This window comes from Natrix helvetica (assembly GCF_964273705.1).
Source record: "Natrix helvetica genome assembly, chromosome: 7".
NCBI classification, from domain to species: Eukaryota; Metazoa; Chordata; class Lepidosauria; order Squamata; family Natricidae; genus Natrix; species Natrix helvetica.
The window spans coordinates 9340674-9361015 of NC_138558.1; the positions used below are offsets into that span (position 1 = coordinate 9340674).

General features: G+C 46.8%; 1 protein-coding gene across 1 annotated transcript in view; it reads left to right on the forward strand.

Moving 5' to 3' along the window:
- Positions 1–19188, forward strand: part of FRAS1 (Fraser extracellular matrix complex subunit 1) — a gene marked incomplete at its 5' end in the record, with an annotated part of 344413 nt that extends 325225 nt beyond the window's left edge. The window contains 5 exons of the mRNA XM_081960316.1: positions 1845–1961; positions 5773–5939; positions 10174–10379; positions 13338–13484; positions 17213–19188. Of these exons, the coding sequence (XP_081816442.1) occupies positions 1845–1961; positions 5773–5939; positions 10174–10379; positions 13338–13484; positions 17213–17815 (1240 nt within the window). The 3' untranslated portion in view covers positions 17816–19188. The remainder of the gene's footprint in view (positions 1–1844; positions 1962–5772; positions 5940–10173; positions 10380–13337; positions 13485–17212) is intronic.
- Between the last annotated feature and the right edge of the window lie 1154 nt (positions 19189–20342).

Here is a 20342-nt window from a genome sequence, read left to right on the forward strand (position 1 = left end):
GCTCACCTGCCCTCCCGCGCTCCTTACCAGTATTTGAAGTTTTTGGGGCTTCTGCACATGGAGTGTAAGGTGCCTGCGCAACGCTCCGCCAAGCAGCTGGGGCGTTGTGGAGGCGTTGCAGAGCGTCGTGGGAGGTAATTACGCATGAGTGCACTGCACACGTTCATGTGATGAGCCCCCGCCCCTGTTGCACCGTACCGGTTGCACCGGGATCCAGAACCCACCACCCTATTAGGGTATTACCCTAATGGATATTTGGGACACTGGCTCAGTGGCTAAGACGCTGAGCTTGTCGATCAGAAAGGTCAGCAGTTTGGCGGTTCGAATCCCTAGCGCCGCGTAATGGAGTGAGCTCCCGTGACTTGTCCCAGCTTCTGCCAACCTAGCAGTTCCAAAGCACGTAAAAATGCAAGTAGAAAAATAGGGACCCACTTTGGTGGGAAGGTAAAAGCGTTCCGTGCACCTTTGCCGTTGAGTCATGCCAGTCACCTGACCATGGAGAACGTCTTCAGACAGCTCTGGCTCTTTGGCTTTGAAACGGAGATGAGCACCGCCCCCTAGAGCCAGAAATGACTAGCATGCATGTGCGTGGGAATCTTTACCTTTAAGGAGAGTTAACAGGTGTGCCTCACCACCTCGCCTTACTCTGAAGATCCTGGAGCTCGTTGTTGAAGAGATGGTTCCAGGCAAAATAATTCTACTTATTGGGCTTTGATTCAGAGCCCCTTTTTCCTTTAATTTATTTATTTAGTTGTCAAACATGCACAAAATAACAGGAATAAGTATAAACCTGGACATGGGTACATGAAATGAATACAAATAAATGGGGTGTCAGGCCTGCAGCCATCTTTTCTTTTGGATCTTTGGCCCTTTGGTGGGAAGGTGGTAACAGCATTTCATGCGCCTTTGACATTTAATCATGCCAGCCACATGACCACGGAAATGACTGGACAATGTTGGCTCTACGGCTTTGAAACAGAAATGAGTACCGCCCCCTAGTGTCGGGAACGACTAGCACATATGTGCGAGTGGGAACCTTAACATGGATGGATGGATGGATCTTTAAGAATGTTTTAAACTTTCTTAAGGCAGTGGGAGCTATAAAGCTCTTCCAAAGAGGGGAGGGGGCAACCAATGAGCCTCTGGGCAATGACCTTGACCCTCTGGAGCGCTGTCCTATCTGCCACTGTGCAATTGGCAAACCATACGCAGGTGCAGTTAAGTTAAAATACTCTCTCTGGTGCAGCGGTAGAAGGTCTCTAGCAGTTTTTCATTCAGTTGTTGTTTCCTGAGAAGTCTCAGGTAGTATAATCTCTGCTGGGCCCTTTTGACCAGTGCTGCAATTATCACGTAACTGTAGGCAGGCTGCAATAGTCGTAAATGTGAAAAAGGGTCATGAAGTCAACTTTTTTCAGTGCCGTTGTAACTTCGAACAGTCATTAAATGAATTGCGTTGTCAGTCAAGGACTACCTTTAATTCATATGCCTACCTTCTGCCTATGTGTTGTGTTTTATTTGGTTCACCTTCCCCACATCTCCTGATCAACTCACCACAAAAAACTTAATATCTGTGGAGATTCTCGGTCATCCCAGGTCAAGGTTGTCCCAGAGGCGCTTTTTCAAGAGGCAACTGGACTTTCTTTGTTTTTCCTTGAAGAGGTTTCACTTCTCCTCCAAGAAGCTTCTTCAGCTCTGACTGTAGTTCCCCACCCTTCATTCAGAAGTGAAGAAGCTTCTTGGAGGAGAAGCAAAACATCTTCAAGGAAGACGTCCAGTTGCCTTTTGAAAAAGGGAAAAACTCGCAGTTCAATGCACTAATGGCAGTACTTTATCTCTGCTTTCAGGAAAGATTATTCCGGAGAATACACCATCTCCTTAATACCATGTACGGTCCAACCCACACAATCTTGGGTTGATCCAGGAGACAAACCCTTACCCTGCACTGCTCATGCTCCAGAAAAGTAAGTAGGTGTTTACGTTGCTTCATGCCTGAAGATAAGTGTCACTATTTAAAAAAACCACAAACACAAAAAGGAAATTTTCAGCACACGTGGAAAGGGCCAAAGGCTAGAATACTTTGTTTTAGATTCTGGAATTGGGAGGAGTTTAGCCGCTTGCTACATCAACTTCCTCTACAGTATCTTGGTACAGGTTTGAGTGCATTTCTTGCGCATAAGTATGCTTAAAGTCAACGAGGGGAACACAAATAGGGACAATTAGAAGCACAATAGTCGGGAAACACCTGATGAAATATAGGCTGAAATATTAACAGTAATCAGGGCACAGGGCTATTATCCAGAGAAATTGTAAGAGGATGTGCGTGAGAGAAGACATCAGTGTCCTGATAATTATAATGACTGGTGGAATGTAAGCTGGAAGAATTTAAAACAATGCACATACTTGTGATCCTGTAAAGATCTTCTCAACCAGGGGTGTCAAATTCAAGGGGGCCAGATCTGAGTCATGGGGTGCTTAAATCTGCCCTGCGAGGCTGCCCTGAAAAAGGGGAGGGAGCGGTCCGCGGTGCCTCAACCAGTGAAAACGGAGCTCGGGAGAACTGCGTGCCCCCACTCCCCACCCGGGCTCTGTTTTCGCTGGCAGAGGGCTAGCAAAACAAACTAAAAATGAAACAATTGAGCGTTCAAGAAGGGGAAAGACAAAGAAAGAAAGATGGAAAGAGAGCAAGGAAGGAAAAAAAAGGGAAGAGGGGAAGGAAGAAGAAAGGAGAATGAAGAGGGACGGAAGGAGGGAGGGAGGAAGGAAAGAAGGAAGGAAGGAAGGAGATTATAACGAGGGGGAGGGAGGGCCTCAGGGAAGTCCTGCCTTACCACTTGGCCAACACAGGTGCCCCCGACACAAGTGATATTAAGGTGGCCACGCCCACCCCGGCCCTCCGAGATCAAACATGTGGCCCTCAATGAAATTGAGTTTGACACCCTGTTCTAGACCCTGCTAGCCAAAACTCCTTGGCCGACAGGGTCCCCAGCATGTTCCTTCTGTTAGATGAGGCCATCCCATTCAGGCAAGATGGTCCTTCAGATAATCTGCTCCCATGCCATCCCTTTCCTTTATGCTGGGCTTCAAAGAGGATGCATATATATCAAGAGTAAGAATCGGGAACCAGAGTTGTTCAAATAAGTACAGGTTTTGCCTGTGCCACCTCTAAACAAGAAACTGAATTACTAACGGTTAAGGCTAATTGGCAGTAGATGAGACGCAATGGAATTCAAGAAAGGCTGGACTTAGATCTCTCGTGGGCATGAAGGGACTTCAAACTCATAACGTGCTTGACCCCTCCCTTGGGCTCATGTCAACTGTCCAGTTGGAGAATCCAGAAAAAGGAACTCCGGGCACATTATTTTACCAAGAGTACAAAACTTCACTGAATTAACCACATTGGCACAGAAGAAGCAAAACCAGCTCTGGGTTTCCCACGCAATAGTAAGCGAAGGTAATTCCCCCTATCACCTACAGGCTTCACAGTGCTTTGCAGCCCTCTCTAAGCAGTTTACAGAGTTAGCATAATGCCCCTAACAACCTGGGTCCTCATTTTACCGAAGGATGGAAGGCTGAGTCGAACTTGAGCCGGTCAGGATCCAACTGCTGGCAGCCGGCGATCGGCAGCATTAGCTGCAGTACCGCATTCTAACCACCGTGCCACCGCGGCTCCTTCCTTAGCCCTGGACTTGCTTGATGGGATGTCTTTGGGGCTTCCTTTGATCCTTTGACAAGGCTGCCCTCAGGGCAATTTGCCAAGGGAAGCTGAGCTACTGTTTCTGAAGCTAAAAGCTAAAATATTTCCAATCTTGATTGCAGTCTTTGGTCCCTGGGCCAAGTTGGGATTAGTTCAGCCACCGCATGTCTTCACCTTCCCTTCCCACATTCTTTCTTCCGCCATTAATGCAGATTCTTTCTCCCCTACCACCCACCTACCCATGTTACTGCTTTGAAGGCATAAGAATCAAAGGGCTGTTCCTTCACTCCCACCTTTGAATGTATATTCATGGAATCTTTATCGCGGAGACAAAGTGATGCTTCGTCTTCATCCAAGCAAACTAGCACAGCTCAGGGGTGTCAAACTCGATTTCATTGAGGGCTGCATCGGGGTTATTTTTCACCTTGCGGGGCTGAGGTGGGCGTGGCCAGGGTGGGCGTGGCCAACTCGACATCACTACAGGATGGGCTCCGGCCGGCACTACTGTCGGTTCGCTCATGTGCGTGCCACGCACTGCGCACGCATACACAGTACAATTAAAATTGTTCTGCGCGTGTGCAGAACCGAAAAACAAGATGGAGACACCTATGGCGCTGCCCAGAGAACCGGTTCGGGGGCATGGCAGGCCTGGGTCGATGCTGATTCTAGCGACCCAGGCCGCCAAACCACTACTGGTTCAGCCAAATCAGTCCGAACCGCTGGAACCCACCACTGTGTCACTCGTGTTGGGGGCACCTGTGTGCTCCCGAGCTCCGTTTTCAGCTGCAATGATCTCCTGCAATCCTCTGCCAGCGAAGATGGGCTCCCGAGCTCCGTTTTCATCTGCAATGGTCTCCTGCAATCCTCTGCCAGCGAAGATGGGCTCCCGAGCTCAGTTTTCAGCTGCAATGATCTCCTGCAATCCTCTGCCAGCGAAGATGGGCTCCCGAGCTCAGTTTTCAGCTGCAATGATCTCCTGCAATCCTCTGCCAGCGAAGATGGGCTCCCGAGCTCAGTTTTCAGCTGCAATGATCTCCTGCAATCCTCTGCCAGCGAAGATGGGCTCCCGAGCTCAGTTTTCAGCTGCAATGATCTCCTGCAATCCTCTGCCAGCGAAGATGGGCTCCCGAGCTCAGTTTTCAGCTGCAATGGTCTCCTGCAATCCTCTGCCAGCGAAGATGGGCTCCCGAGCTCCGTTTTCAGCTGCAATGATCTCCTGCAATCCTCTGCCAGCGAAGATGGGCTCCCGAGCTCAGTTTTCAGCTGCAATGATCTCCTGCAATCCTCTGCCAGCGAAGATGGGCTCCCGAGCTCAGTTTTCAGCTGCAATGATCTCCTGCAATCCTCTTCCAGCAAAAGTGTGCTCCCGAGCTCCATTTTCAGCTGCAATAGTTTCCTGCAATCCTCTGCCAGCAAAAATGGGTTCCCCGAGCTCCGTTTTCAGCTGCAACGGTCTCCTGCAATCCTCCGCCAGTGAAAACAGGCTCCCGAGCTCCGTTTTCAGCTGCAACAGTCTCCTGCAATCCTCTGCCAGCGAAAACGGAGCTTGGGAGGGCTGTGGGCGGTCCTCCTGAGCTCTGTCTTCGCTGGCAGAGGCACCATAGGCCACTTCTTTGCTGTTTCCAGGGTGGCCCTGCGGGCCAGATCAAAGCACCCCAAAGGCCAGATCTGGCCCCTGGGCATTCAGTTTGACACCCTAGCTAATTTAGGACTGCAATTGAATCAATGGGGGAAGCCAGATTGCTAATTTAACAACTGCAGTGATTTACTGAACGACTGGGCCAAGAAAGGTTGTAAAATGGGGTCCTTAGCTGTCTTCGCTTAGCAACAAAATATTTGAGCTCAATTGTGGTTGCAAGTTGAGGATGATCTGCTCTGTGCTTATGTGTCAACCTTCGAAGTGGCGGCAATGCTAGTCTCCTACGCTGGAAGAGTTGATTTAGATAATGCAATTATACATTATCTGTATATATATCCCCCTTGAGCTCTCAAAGAAAAAGTTAGGAAATAAAGAAATATTCCTGGGGTTATTATTTTTCTGTGCCCTTATTTTTCTATTCCCTTTCTTCCCCATGTAGATTTCTGATCCCAATTGCCTTTCAGCAGACCAACCGCCCGGTTCCCGTCGTTTATTCCCTCAACACGGAATTTCAGCTCTGCAATAACGAAAAAGTTTTTCTCATGGACCCAACCAAAACGGAGATGTTGATGGCCGAGATGGACTACAAGGGAGCTTTTTCCAAAGGTACGATCTCCATTTCGAGATTTGGACGGGGCAGGGAGCTCTCTGGGGGGAATGGCAAGGAAAACATGCCGGAAGGTAACAGAAATGCTCTATGGGAAAATAGGCTGGGTTGAATGACAGAATAAGTGAAACGGAGGCTGATTGGATGGGCATAATGCTCTTCTTCCCAAAATCACTTTCTGAAGAGCTGTGGTGGCGCATTGGTTAGACTGCAGTATTGCAGGCTAATTCTGCCGACTGCCAGCAGTTCGATCCTGACTGGTTCAAGGTTGAATCAGCCTTCCATCCTTCCGAGGTGGGTAAAATGAGGACCCAAATTGTTGAGGACAATAGGCCGACTCTATAAACCGCTTAGAGAGGGCTGTGAAGTGGTATATAAGTCTAAGTGCAAGACAGACATTGGGAAGGTGTGGCATTCGGCTGATCCTGACATAATGGAGAAGTCAGCAAGGCTGTTCCCCTCCAGGGGCGTTTGAAAAGCCAATCTGGGCCCAATGAGTTCACCAAAGCATCAGAGGTACACAGGTGGTCCTTGACTTACAACCACAGCTGAGCCCAACACTTCGGTTGCTAAGCAAGACAGTTGATAACGTGAGTTTGGCTCCTTTTGACCACCTTTTCGGCCCAGTTGTTAAGCGGGTCGCTGCCGTCGTTAAGTGAACTGTGAGGTTGTTAAGCTTCCCCCCATCGACTTCGCTTATTGCAGGGGTGTCCAAACTTGGGAACTTTAAGACTTGTGGACTTCAACTCTCAGAATTCCCCAGCCAGCCATGCTGGCTGGGGAATTCTGGGAGTTGAAGTCCACAAGTCTTAAAGTTCTCAAGTTTGGACACCCCTGGCTTATTGGAAGCCAGCTGGGAAGTTTACAAATAAGTGATCCCATGACCCTGGGATCATCACGCAACCGTCATAAATACACGCCAGTTGCCAAGCCTTCAAATTTTGATCACGTGGCCACGGGGAGGCTGCAAGCTACCTATTGCTAAGGTGTGAAACCCAGTCACAAGTCAGATGAAGATTCTCAGTCATCCAGGTCAGGGTTGTCCCCAAAGGTGCTTTTTTTCAAGAGTCCACTGGACTTTCTGGTTTTTTTTTCTTTGAAGACCTTTCGCTTCTCATCCAAGAAGCTTCTTCAGCTCTGACTGGGTTGGTGTGGAATGGAAGGATTGATAGTCCTTGCAGACTGCTGGTCCTTTGCATCCTTTTAGAGGGTCGTTGAGGCCACTTGGAAGTTTATCTCTGTCCTCAGGATCACCTGAGTGGTGCAAATGGATGAGGGGCCTTCTTGGAGTTGTTGAAAGGCTCCACACCAATTTACACTATTCAGGTGACCTTGAGGACACAGCTAAACCTCCAAGTAACCTTAACAACTCTCTGAAAAGGATGCAAATGACCAGCTGTCTGCAAGGAGCATAAATCCCTCCATTGCCCACCATCCAGTCAGCACTGAAGACAAGACTTCTTGGATGAGAAGTGAAACGTCTCCAAAGAAAAAGTCGAGTTGCCCCTTGAAAAAAGCACCTTTGGGACAGTCTTGTCACTTTTCTTCTGGCCTGTTGTAACTTTCAAATGATCACTAAACGAATGGTTGCAAGTCAAGGACTTACCTGTATGTAACTAGCAGTCCACCGGGCTCATGTAAAATCGTAGCAGAATGCAGACCTTACCTTTTAGATAAAGTTGGCGTTTTTAGAACATGGCGTTCCGTTCTCCTTCAAACGTTGAAAAGCATACAAGGAGATTTTAGAAGGACCCTATTTATATGGTGTTCATTTTATTAAACTATAGGTTCTTTTTAATATTATTAAATGTATATGCCACCCGTCTCACTGGCTGGTTCCTACAGTTTCTTGCTTAGCAGTCGGTTTTTCAGGAAGCCGTATAAGTAAACTTCCTGCAAGGCACGAGGGTAATGTGTAATATATATCCAATATTGGAATATATGTATTTATGTTGAATATATGTATATATGTTAAGGATATGCATACATATCTCATGAAGCAGGGCAGGGTAATCTTGAATGCATGCTTAATATATTAATGTATGCTTAATGCATGTATATATGCACTATAAAGCAGGATGGGGTGATATCTAAAATATGTCTCTATTAAATGTTGGGGCGAGATTATGCACAGGAATGCTTCAGCTGAGCTTCAACTCTGCCTCTTTTCATTCAACCCAATGTTTCTCAAACTTGGCGACTTTAAGTCCTGTGGACTTCAACTCCCAGAATTCCCCAGCCAGCTATGCTGGCTGGGGGATTCTGGGAGTTGAAGTCCACAGGACTTAAAGTCACCAAGTTTGAGAAACACTGATTCAACCCTTCCTTCAATAACTCACTAAATGTTCAAGAAGTTGATATTATCATAGAAGTCCCAGAATTCCAAGCTGGGGCCCATGCTGGTCAGCCGAACTGGGGGATTGTCAATACCAGCATAAGGTGAAGGGGATCAGCTGGGAAAGTTTGGCGTGGCACAGGTTCGAGGCACCTTCTCGTTCTCCAATATCTTCTGCCATAATGCCAAATTTCGAATTCGGGTCTCATCTCCCATTGAGCAATGCAGCCATTTTCTGACTAGGATGCCCTTTTCTGGATATTTGTCCTTTTGGTGCAGGAATTGCACAGGTGCAGGAATTGAGCATGTCTAGTGCAGCGGTGTCAAATGCGACTTCATTGAGAGCCGCATCAGAATTGTATTTGACCTGGGGGGGGGGGGCGGTCAGGATGGGTGTGGCCAGCTCGACATCACTCGTGTCGGGACCCAAGTGCTTTGCCAGCAAAAATGAGCTCCGTTTCGGCTGCACCAATGTCCTGCAACCCCCTGCCAGGGAAAACGGAGCTCATGAGTGCCAATCTCTGTTTTTATTGGCGAAAGTACTGCAGGCTGTTTCTTCACTGTTTCCAGGGCGGTCCTGCAGGCCAGATCTAAGCACCTCGCGGGCCAGATCTGGCCCCCAGGCCTTGAGTTTGACACCCCTGGTCTAGTGTAATGAAAAGAAGGACTAGAGATGACATGATAGCAGTCTTCTAATATTTGAGGGGCTGCCAGAAAAGAAGAGAGGAAGTCAACCTATTCTCCAAAGCATCCAAAGAAGGCAGAACAGGAAGCCATGGATGGAAACTAATCAAGGAGAGAAGCAACCTAGAAATAAGGAGGAATTTCCTGACAGTGAGAACAATGAATGAGTGGAACGACTTGCTTCCAGAAATTGTGCTCCAAGACTGGAGGTTTTTAAGATGAGATTGGACAACTATTTTGTCTGAAATGGTTGAGCTTGAGCGGGAGGTTGGACTAGAAGACCTCCAAGGTCCCTTCCAACTCTTTTTTTAAAATAAGTATTTTTTTAAATTTTTTACAAACATATCAATGGTTGAACAGTGTGGCACCTGGGTATCATACATTCTAATACAAATAAAACTATTAGTCAAAGTTATTACTTTCAACCAACATATATTTCTAATAGTAATACATATTTATATAAAGTTGCAATCTGTCATTATTCAATTATTCCAGGTTTTCTCTTGTTATTGATCTTATTTTACAATAATACAATACAATAGCAGAGTTGGAAGGGACCTTGGAGGTCTTCTAGTCCAACCCCCTGCCTAGGCAGGAAACCCTATACCGTTTCAGACAAATGGCTATCCAACATCTTCTTAAAGACTTCCAGTGTTGGGACATTCACAACTTCTGGAGGCAACTTCTGTTCCACTGATTAATTGTTCTCACTGTCAGAAAGTTTCTCCTCAGTTCTAAGTTGCTTCTCTCCTTGATTAGTTTCCACCCATTGCTTCTTGTTCTACCCTTGTTTTTCTTGTTCTTCTTGTTTTATTATATGAAAGTGTGTACACTAATACTCCCCTTTTCTCTTATTTCTATTTCTTATTCTAACTTTTATTCATGTCATCCTTTGTTAGAAAACATTTTCTTTCTATCCTACCTAACTTCTAATCATGTCCTACAAAAAAAAAAAAAAGCGAGAGAGAAGAAAAGAAAAGCAAAACAACGCCAGAAACGTAAAATTATCTATCCATCATCTCTTGCCTGCTTCAATACTTTACTTACTATGCTTTTTTTTTTCTTTTTGACTTGTCTCCCATATTCCTCTCTTAAGATTTTTGTCTCTTTCTACGCCTGCTTGTTGGCTGTTCAATCTGAGTACTCTTGTTATTCTGGTGGACATTCATTGCGTCTGCCTGATCTCAAATGTATATTTTTTTAAAAAAACTCAGGTCAAATCCTGTACGGCCGAGTGATGTGGAATCCGGAGCAAAACCTCAATTCCGCCTACAAATTGCAGCTGGAAAAAGTCTACCTCTGCACAGGGAAAGATGGCTACGTCCCGTTCTTTGACCCAACGGGCACCATATATAATGAAGGACCCCAGTACGGCTGCATCCAGCCCAGCAAGCACCTGAAGCACAGATTCCTGCTGCTGGTAACTAGCGCAACTCCTGTCTCCCTAAGATAAAACTTTGACTGGGGGTGGATTTCAACTTACAGCCATTCATTTAGGGACCGTTCAGAAAACACTGGAAAAAAAAACACGCGATCGATATTCAGGGGTTTGAGATGTGGCATGTGTTTATGATCCTGGTTTTGCCATTTGAGACTTTCCCAGCTAGCTCCCAACAAGCAAAGTCCAGGGGAAAAACAACTATGGCAACGAAAGGTTTTAAAATTAGGCGTGACTCACTTAGCAACCAGCTTACTTAATGACAGAAATCCTGGTCCCAATTGTAGTTGTAAGTCGAGCACTACCTACGCATGATGGGAGTAAGGAAAACGGTTTTTCTATCAAATTTAATAATTTGCCAGAATGTAATACACGGTATGTGCTAATTAATCAAGTGGATTAATTAATTCAAAGCACAAAGTGAGTCTATCTAATTTCTAGTGATGTCAGGGTTCCAATAAATGCCCGAATGAAAGCAGGAGCCTCAAGCAAAGTTTCAAGAAAAACCCAGTTGTTTATTAGAAGCGATATGTCGGCACAGACCAAGTGAAGCCAGCTCTGACCCCACTCAGTTCGCGCCTTGCCTCTGAGCCGGTTTCCCCCTCCCCCCAAGATGTGTCATCAGTCACATTCCCCAGTGAAGCAATTTCATGGGTCATAGAAGTCACTCTCTCTGGCCGTTACTGGTTTCTGTGGAGATAGCCTTGACTTTGGCCAGCTAGGATGTGTTTTCTTTTGGCTGAGGTGTAAATTCCTCCAGCTGCGAGGCTCGATTCCCCATCACCACTAACTATGGCAACTCGGGAGCAGGTCAGGGAAGCTTTGTAAGTGACAGAATTGGAGGACTTTATTAGAAGGGATACAGTGGCTCAACGGCTAAGACGCTGAGCTTGTCGATCAGAAAGGTTGGCAGTTTAGCGGTTTGAATCCCTAGCTCCACGTAAGGAAGTGAGCTCCCATTGTCCCAGCTTCTGCCAACCTAGCAGTTCAAAAGCATGTACAAAATGCAAGTAGAAAAATAGGAACCATCTTTGGTGGGAAGGTAACAGCGTTCCATGCGCCTTTGGTGTTGAGTCATGCTGGCCACATGACCACAGAGACGTCTTCAGACAGCGCTGGCTCTTGGGCTTTGAAACAGAGATGAGCACTGCCCCCTAGAGTCGGGAACAAACAGCACATGTGTGCGAGGGGAATCTTTACCTTTGTTAGAAGGCAATCAAATAATTATCTATCTGTTTATTTATGGACACTTACATGGCCGCCCAATTCACTCTTACTCAACCGTAGGTCAAGAGTACAAAAATCCTTGGAGTCGGGGTCACTTGAAGAGAAAGCATGGGTTCTGTGAAGGTCATGTTCCATGCCCAGTTTTCTTTACCCCCCAAATGTCTGTGGAGATTAATGTAAGGTCTTTGGTGATCTCTGAGCCTGGCTGTTTCCTTGCGGACATTTCATAACCTTACCAGGTAACGTCATTTGTTTACACACTCCTTTCTAGCAAGGATAATGTTACCAAGTAGGGTTATGAAACGTCTGCAAGAAAACAGCCAAGGATGCTATTTACAACAGCCGGGGAGGGGGGGCAGAAATGAATGTACCACTTTTCTCCTCTTTTAACAAGAGAAGAAAAAAAGAGTCTCTATCCCAACTACCAACTTACCAATGTCACCCGACTGGGACGGAGACAGGAAGGAAATGAGCAAACTTCTTCTTTCTGAAGTTAGCAGCTTTGAAATGTTTCTCAGGATTTCTCCATGAAAAAACCAGTGTTGTGCTCAGCTTTTGAATAGTTGATTAAGTGTCAGTTCAGGTCTAGGGCAGAGAATACGCTAAAAAAAAATGTTCACATGATTTCCTATGATTTTTTAATGGGTAGGTATGAATTATGAACGACTTACTTCCTACGTTTTTTTCTTCTGTTGGATTAAAAATGAAAATTTACCAGAATATTTCAGAAACCTATAGTAGTTTACTCTAATGCTGTGATGGTGACGTATGGCACACGTGCTTCTTTGGGCACATGCACCCTTGTCTGTTTCAACCCATCGCAACCCCATGGACAATGTTCCTCCAGGCCTTCCTCTACCAACCTCTGGAGTCCATTTAAGCTCACGCCTACTGCTTCGGGGACTCCATCCATCCTCCTTCTCTGTCGTCCCCTTCTTCTTTTGCCCTCCATCTTTCCCAGCATTAGGCTCTTCTCCAGGGAGTCCTTCCTTCTCATTAGGTGGCCAAAGTATTTGAGTTTCCTCTTCAGGATCTGGCCTTCTATAGAACAGTCAGGGTTGATCTCCACTAGGACTCACCGGTTGGATGGCCTTGCAGTCCAAGGGACTCGCAGGAGTCTTCTCCAGCACCAGAGTTCAAAGGCCTCAATTCTTTGGTGCTCAGCCTTTCTTATGGTCCAACTTTCCCAGCCATACATGGCAACTGGGAAAACCATAGTCTTGACTATACACACTTTTGTTGGCAGGGTGATGTCTCTGCTTTTTAGTCTGCTGTCTAGATTTGCCATAGCTTTCCATCCCAGGAACAAGCGCCTTTTAATTTCTTGGCTGCAGTCCCCATCTGCGGTGATCTTGGAGACCAGGCAAATAAAATCTGTCACTACCTCCATTTCTTCCCCATCTATTTGCCAGGAATTGAGATGCCACGATCTTAGTTTTCTTAATGTTGAGTTTCAAGCCAACTTTTGCACTCGCTTCCTTCAAGAGCCATCAAGGGGCTCTTTACTTCCTCTTCACTTTCTACCATTAGAGTGGTATCATCTGCAAATCTCAGAATTCCTGTCTAGCCGACCGAAAGGGAATTCTACGCGTTCCAGTTCTTACATCTCTCTCTCTCTGGACATCATTGGTTTGAAAGCGTCGGTCGAGCGCATCAGAATCCTGATAGCTTTGTCATCGTCCTCACCTTGTCCTCCGTTCTTTTAATTTGCAGGACCGGAGTCAGCCGGAAGTGACTGACAAATACTTTCACGACGTCCCTTTTGATGCCTATTTTGCATCCGAGTTGCCCGATTTCCACCAGGTCAGCAGCATACCTGGAGTGGATGGTTTTACCATGAAAGTGGACGCCCTGTATAAGGTACGTGGCCTACAAATTAATTCACGCATTACAAAGCCTGATTGAAAATTCTTGGGGCTGTTGACGCAGGAGAACTGTGGAATGCCGTCTCCTTCATCGCTGACCTAAGGGGGAAAGAGAAATATTTGGGGTGTTGCCCTGGCCTCTCATCTTTTATTGAACAAGACAGGCTGATGAGGTGGCTTCTCAACTGAAGGAGAATGGTGTTCCTCCTATCTCGGAGGAAGGTGTTGCTGTCCCTCTGGATAAGTTCACAGTTGGATGTCTGTGGAGATTTTCAGTCACCCAAGTAATGGCTCCGTTCTGACCGAGGCTTCCCAAGAGCATGAAGCCAACTCCTTGTCCCGACAAAAACCCCTTTTATTAATCAACTGTGAATTCTGCTCATTCACATCCAGTAAAGTCTTTCAAGGGAGGATTTACAGTCACAGACCTTCTCTGGCTTGGACAGCTGCCAGGCCGATATCTGCAAAACTTGGCCAGGAATCTCAGAGAGTCACAAACCAATGAAGCGAACTAATTGTCTCCTGCAAACTCCACTCCCCTTTCGCTCCTCTTTTATTCCCTCTGGGAGGGGCCATTCATCATCCACCTGTGGCCTTACTCCCAAGTCTACCCTTATTCTTTAGCTGTTCCCTTCGTCTGGCAACGCTTTGCATGCGCACACTGGGAACAGGCTCCAGCTGTTCTTCTGCCTCACTGATGTCTGACTCTGAAGGCAGCTGATAACTGGCATACGGCCCTGGCCCCCTCTCTGCCTCCGACACAGAGCCCTCATCAGAGCCTTCCCCTGACTCCAGGACTGGCCCATGTTCCTCCCCAACCTCCTCATTGTCCGATTCTGCTGCCAGCTCCGCTGGTGGGCCACAACGCATTGTCCCAAAGATGGTTTTTTAAGAGGTAACTGGACTTTTTGATTTTTTCTTCGAAGACATTTTGCTTTTCATCCAAGAAGCTTCTTCAGCTCTAATTGAATCCTTCCCCACCATCCAGTCAGAGTCGAAGAAGCTTCTTGGATGAGACGCAAAACATCTTCAAAGAAAAACCAGGAGGTCCAGTTGCCTCTTGGAAAAAAGGACCTTTGGGATTCACAGTTTATTTATTGTAGAAAAAATGTGTTGCCACCTAATCACATATGGCGACTCAAGGCGGCTTAGGTGGACAATTGGATGTGTTCATCTCCTGCAGGAATTTTATTTGGGAGTACATAGTGGTTCTCCCCCCCCCCCCCCCCCCAGCATGGACTCACTGGCATGCCAGCTATAGACATGTTTTATTTATCAATGAACTTCTGGCTTCAGCACTAATTTGTGTGCCTGTCTGGAAGAGTTTGGGGGAAACTGCATGTAATTCAAAATTAATTGGAAGTGGCCATTACAATGGTAGTGCCATTTTGTTGGGTTGGTTGTTCTAGCTGTCCTAGAAGATGAAGTAGTTGTTGTTAATTGTGAAGTTGTGTCCAATCCATTGCGACCCCCTGGACAACGTTCCTCCAGGCCTTCCTGTCCTCTACCATCCTCTGGAGTCCATTGAAGCTCACGCCAACTGCTTCGGGGACTCCATCCAGCCACCTCATTCTCTCTCGTCCCCTTCTTCTTCTTTTGCCCTCAGTCTTTCCCAGCATGAGGCCCTTCTCCAGGGAGTCCTTCCTTCTCATTAGGTGGCCAAAGTACTTGAGGTCCCTCTTCAGGATCTGGCCTTCTAAAGAGCAGTCAGGGTTGATCTCCTCTAGGACTGATCGGTTTGATCGCCTTGTAGTCCAAGGGACTCGCAGGAGTCTTCTCCAGCACCAGAGTTCAAAGGCCTCAATTCTTTGGCGCTCAGCCTTTCTTGTGGTCCAACTTCCACAGCCATACATTGCAACTGGGAAAACCACAGCCTTGACTATACACACTTTTGTTGTCAGGGTGGTGTCTCTGTTTTTTAGTATGCTGTCTAGATTTGCCATAGCTTTCCTCCCCAGGAGCAAATGTCTTTTAATTTCTTGGCTGCAGTCCCCATCTGTGGTGATCTTGGAGCCCAGGAAAATAAAATCTGTCACTACCTCCCTTTCTCCCCAACTATTTGCCAGGAATTGAGAGGGCCAGATGCCACAATCTTAGTTTCCTTAATGTTGAGCTTCAAGCCAAAGTTTGCCCTCTCCTTCTTCACCCACATCAAGAGGCTCTTTAGTTCCTCTTCACTTTCTGCCATTAGAGTCATATCATCTGCATATCGGAGGTTGTTGATATTTCTCCCGATGAAGCAGTATTATTCTTTAAAAATGAAGAATATTTAAAGATTTGACTGGCTGACAGGATACTTCAGGGTGCATATCCATCATTAACTCCCTAGATCTTAAAATCTCTCATGTGAGGCTTCCTTGTTATCAATTGATCAAAAGCTTCCTTTTCCCAAAGCTTTAGGAATGTAATCTCATATAAAGCTGTGGTCTTTTTGAGCATCTGATTTCTTGTTTCTGCGTTTAATCATTCTGGGGTGTTTTTTTTTTTTTTTTTTTGTAAACCCCCTTGCAAATACGGATTGGAGGATGATGCCCATAGTATATATAATAAATATTAATTTATCCAGTTCAGGAGTGAGAACCATAACTGTGAAATTAGATTTGCGCAGTAACAAAGAAAGTTTTAATCGAAATAGTTGGCTTCATTCCAACTCCCAAAGCTGGAACTTAAAGCTCTTACAATATGGCCGCCTCAATACGATCTGGCACTAAATGAGCTGGAGATGCCACAGATTTTTGGTCTTCACTGTGGTAGCATATAGAGTGGAGGCCAGAAAAAAGGGTCTCAAAGGTGCTTTTTCAAAAGGCAGCTGGAGTTTTTTTTTTCCCCCTTGAGGAAGACGTTTCGCTTCTCCTCCAAGAAGCTTCCTCAGTTCTGAGTGATTGGTTTCATTCTATTGTGGCCCGCCAGAGGCCAGTGAAGCTGGCAGCAGATTCGGACAGTGAGGAGGTTGGGGAGGAACATGGGCCAGTCCTGGAGTCTGGGGAAGGCTCTGACGAGGGCTCTGTGTTGGAGGCAGAGAGGAGGCCAGAGCCGTATGCCAGTTATCAGCTGCCTTCAGAGTCAGACATCAGTGAGGCAGAAGAACAGCTGGAGCCTGTTCCCAAGGTGCACATGCGCAGAGCTGCCAGACGAAGGGAACAGCTAAGGAACATGGATCGACTTGGGAGTAAGGCCACAAACTTGGCAAGGAATCTCGGAGAGTCACAAACCAATGAAGCGAACTAATTGTCTCCTGCAAACTCCACTCCCCTTTCACTCCTCTTTTATTCCCTCTAGGAGGGGCCATTCATCGTCCACCTGTGGCCTTACTCCCAAAGTCAACTCCTGTTCTTTAGCTGTTCCCTTCCTCTGGCAACTCTGCGCATGCGCACCTTGGGAACAGGCTCCAGCTGTTCTTCTGCCTCACTGATGTCTGACTCTGAAGGCAGCTGATAACTGGCATACGGCCCTTCCCCCCTTCCCCATACCCCAGGACTCCTGGCCCATGTTCCTCCCCAACCTCCTCACTGTCCGAATCTGCTGCCAGCTCCTCTGGCTGCTGGTGGGCCACAACAATATGACCGTGCTGCGAAGGTCATAAGTGTGAAAAATAGTCCTGTCACTTTTTTTCAATGCCGCTGTAACTTTGGTCACTAAATGAACTGTTGTAATCCAAGGACTCCCTGTATATCTTGAAATCTCATCTTCTGAATGTGGCGCTTGTTCTGTCTTTTTGGCCAGGTGGAAGCCGGGCACCAGTGGTACCTCCAAGTGATTTACGTCATCGGTCCCGAGGTGATTGGAGGGTCCCGCATGCCCCGTTCCGTGCTCCATCACCTGAAGCGCGGCCGCCGAGATCTTGTGGACCACAAAGGCGCCCCTATTCTGGACGACTCCTTGATCTACGACAATGAGGGGGATCAAATGAAGAACGGCACGAACATGAAGTCTCTCAGCCTCGAGCAACAGGAAGCCATCACCGTGGCCTCTCTTTCCCAGACCGGAGCCTCCATCGGCAGCGGCTTTGCAGCCGTCCTGCTCCTCGTCCTCGTCCTCTTGTCCATCTGCTTCGTCACCAGGAAGTGTCGGAAACACCAGAAGAAGAAGAAGAAGAAAGCTGCCCAAGAGGTGGCAGAGCAGTACCCTCTCAACACGAAGGTTGAGGCAGCCAAGCGGTACGCCGAGGGCCTGGAGAAAAACGTCAGCGGACATTACTGTACGGTGAAAAACCTCAACCTTCTCTGCGAAAACGAAGGCGCCTACAAGGTCCGGGGAGCGAAGGTCAAGCCGATGAACTTGGAAGTGAAAGTTCATAACAATTTACATGATGGGACTGAGGTTTAATGGCCTGCGCCTTAGGGGAAGGGGGAAGAAATGTCTTTATATAGATAGATAGATAGATATAAATTGTAAAAAAAAAAAATGAGGGGAAGAGGAGAAACCTTCTATAATTTTTTTTCTAAAATGTTTCCCGCCATTTCTGGTATTTTTATAGTTGTGAGGAAAAAAGGGAAGAACAAAATTTTTGTGTCTTGTTTGCTTAAGCCCGAGGTTCCCCCCCCCCCCCGCGACAGCTTTAAAATTTGTGGACTTCAACTCCCAGAATTCCTCAGCCAGCCCTGGGAATTCTGGGAATCGAAGTCCACCAAGTTGCCAAGGCTGGAGGAGCCCCCCTCTGGCTTCAGCAATGCTCAAGCAAGGTACCTTTGCACGCTTCCACTCTACCAAGGAGCTACCTCAATGAAAGCCAAACCCGCCCAAGGAGAGGAAGGACCGAAACTCATCTCGTAAAAAGCCACCTCGGATGGGGCCACGCCACGCCCCCTCCAGTCTTGCTACGGTTCCCAGACCTCTTCTCTTGTTTTGGCCTGTTGAATTCTCTTTGCAAGAACTGGTTGAATTAAAACACAAACAAAAAAACAAAGATGCCTTGCCCATGTCTACTTCGGAGGTAGAAGAAGAAGCACAATATGGAAATGTATGTACGGGACAGCGAGATGCCCCTGGATTTCCCCCAATTCGGTTGACGGATGAAGGATTGGCCGTTCCAATGATGCCTTGGTGGGACCGTTCGTATGAACTTAACTTCTGCAGAAGCTCTTTTCACACCAGTTTCTCCAGATGGAAGGATGAAGTAATGGCTTCCCTTTGAAACCCAGATGCCTTGAGGACAACAAGGGTCTCTATAAGACTCATGTCATTTCAGTGGACCAACAGATCCATAGAAGCAGTTGTGGAGATCTTACCAATATGGGTTTCTTGATGTTCTCCAAGTTTGATAGGATTCCTGCAGATATATTATTGCCATCCCTGCTAGGAAACGTCATTAGTGCAACTGTGATATGTACTACTTATTGGCTACTGACTTGGTTTACTATTTGGATAATAGCAATAGCAGCTCAGAAAAGCGTGAGGGTTTTCCCTGAATGTTGAGTGGTGTTTATGTGTCACTTGTCACAGATGATCTGGTTCTTATAAAGTCACCATTGCATGGAGAGCAAATTGGCCGTAGAGCAGCTGGGGTGCCCCAAACTTTTTCCAAGTAGATCCCTTGAGATCTCCTAAATCACCTTAAAGCAGCGGTTCCCAACCTTTCTAGCTTGGCAGACTGGCGCAGTGTGTGTGTGGGTGTGAGAGTGGCAGGGGCACACACTTGTGTGAGCAAATGGAGCTTCGCATGTGAGCGCAAGCGCCCTCCGTTCACGCAGGTGGAGCTTCATCAGAGGTGGTATTCAGCCGGTTTGGACTGGTTCATGAACCAGTAGTGGAAATCGTCCTGTTTAGGCACATTTTCAAGCCAAAGCACCTGTGTGGGCGCTCACATTTGTGAACCGGTAGGGAAAGTAAGTGAATACCACCCTCGACTTTCATGCACACATTTGCCCTTTTTTCACATGGCCTGGTGTCGAACCGGTTGCGTCCCGGTTCGAAACTGGTTGCGGCATGATAGTGGGACCCGGCCCAGGGGATGGGGACTCCTGCCCTAAAGCTTAGGAAGTTCTGATATAGGGTCATAATGCAAAGGAGCAGAGCGCTGGTGTTCTTGGATATTTCTTACAAATTGGACAAAGAGTTAATTTGAAGTACCGTATTTTCCGGAGTATAAGACGCACCGGAGTATAAGACGCACCAAGGTTTTGAAGAGGCAAATTTAAAAAAAAAAGTTTTTGCACTCTGCAGACCTTCCCCAAATGACCCGTTTTTTGTGAAAATGGGCCCATTTTTTTAAAAAAGGCATGAATAACCTTTAGGAGGCTTGTCGAGTGCTCCCGGGGGATGCCCCCTTGAAAAACTAGCAAAAAACCGCTCCGTTTTTCGCAAAAACGGGCCAGTTTTTTGTCAAAAAAATTGCATGCATAGCCTTTAGGAGGCTTATAGAGTGTTCCTGGGGGCGGCGGGGGGGGGGGAATTGAGCAAACATTGGCCCATTTTTTTGCTCATTTCTGCCCTCCCCAGCCCCCAGGAGCACTCTGAAAGCCTCCTACAGGCGATGCACAGACATTTTGGTGAAGGGGGTTTTGGAAGGCCAAAAATGCTGTATTCAGTGTATCAGACGCACCCAGATTTTCAGCCTCTTTTCTGAGGGGAAAAAGGTACATCTTATACTCTGAAAAATACGGTAATTTGGCAAACTGAGAAGCTGATCATGACTCTCTATCCCCGGTGCCACTGGCACTTCTTTAGCAAGAAATCTTGAAGAGGTTTTTTATAACGTTCTTATCTCCATGTGACAAAGTGCCAGCTCATTCTGCGGAACAGGAATAATTGACGATGAGAATTTTTTTTGGGGGGGGGGGGGGTTTGTAAGAAACTTTTTCTAGATCGGTTTTCAAGCACACACCTTAAATCTCTATAAAGAGGCAACCTAAGT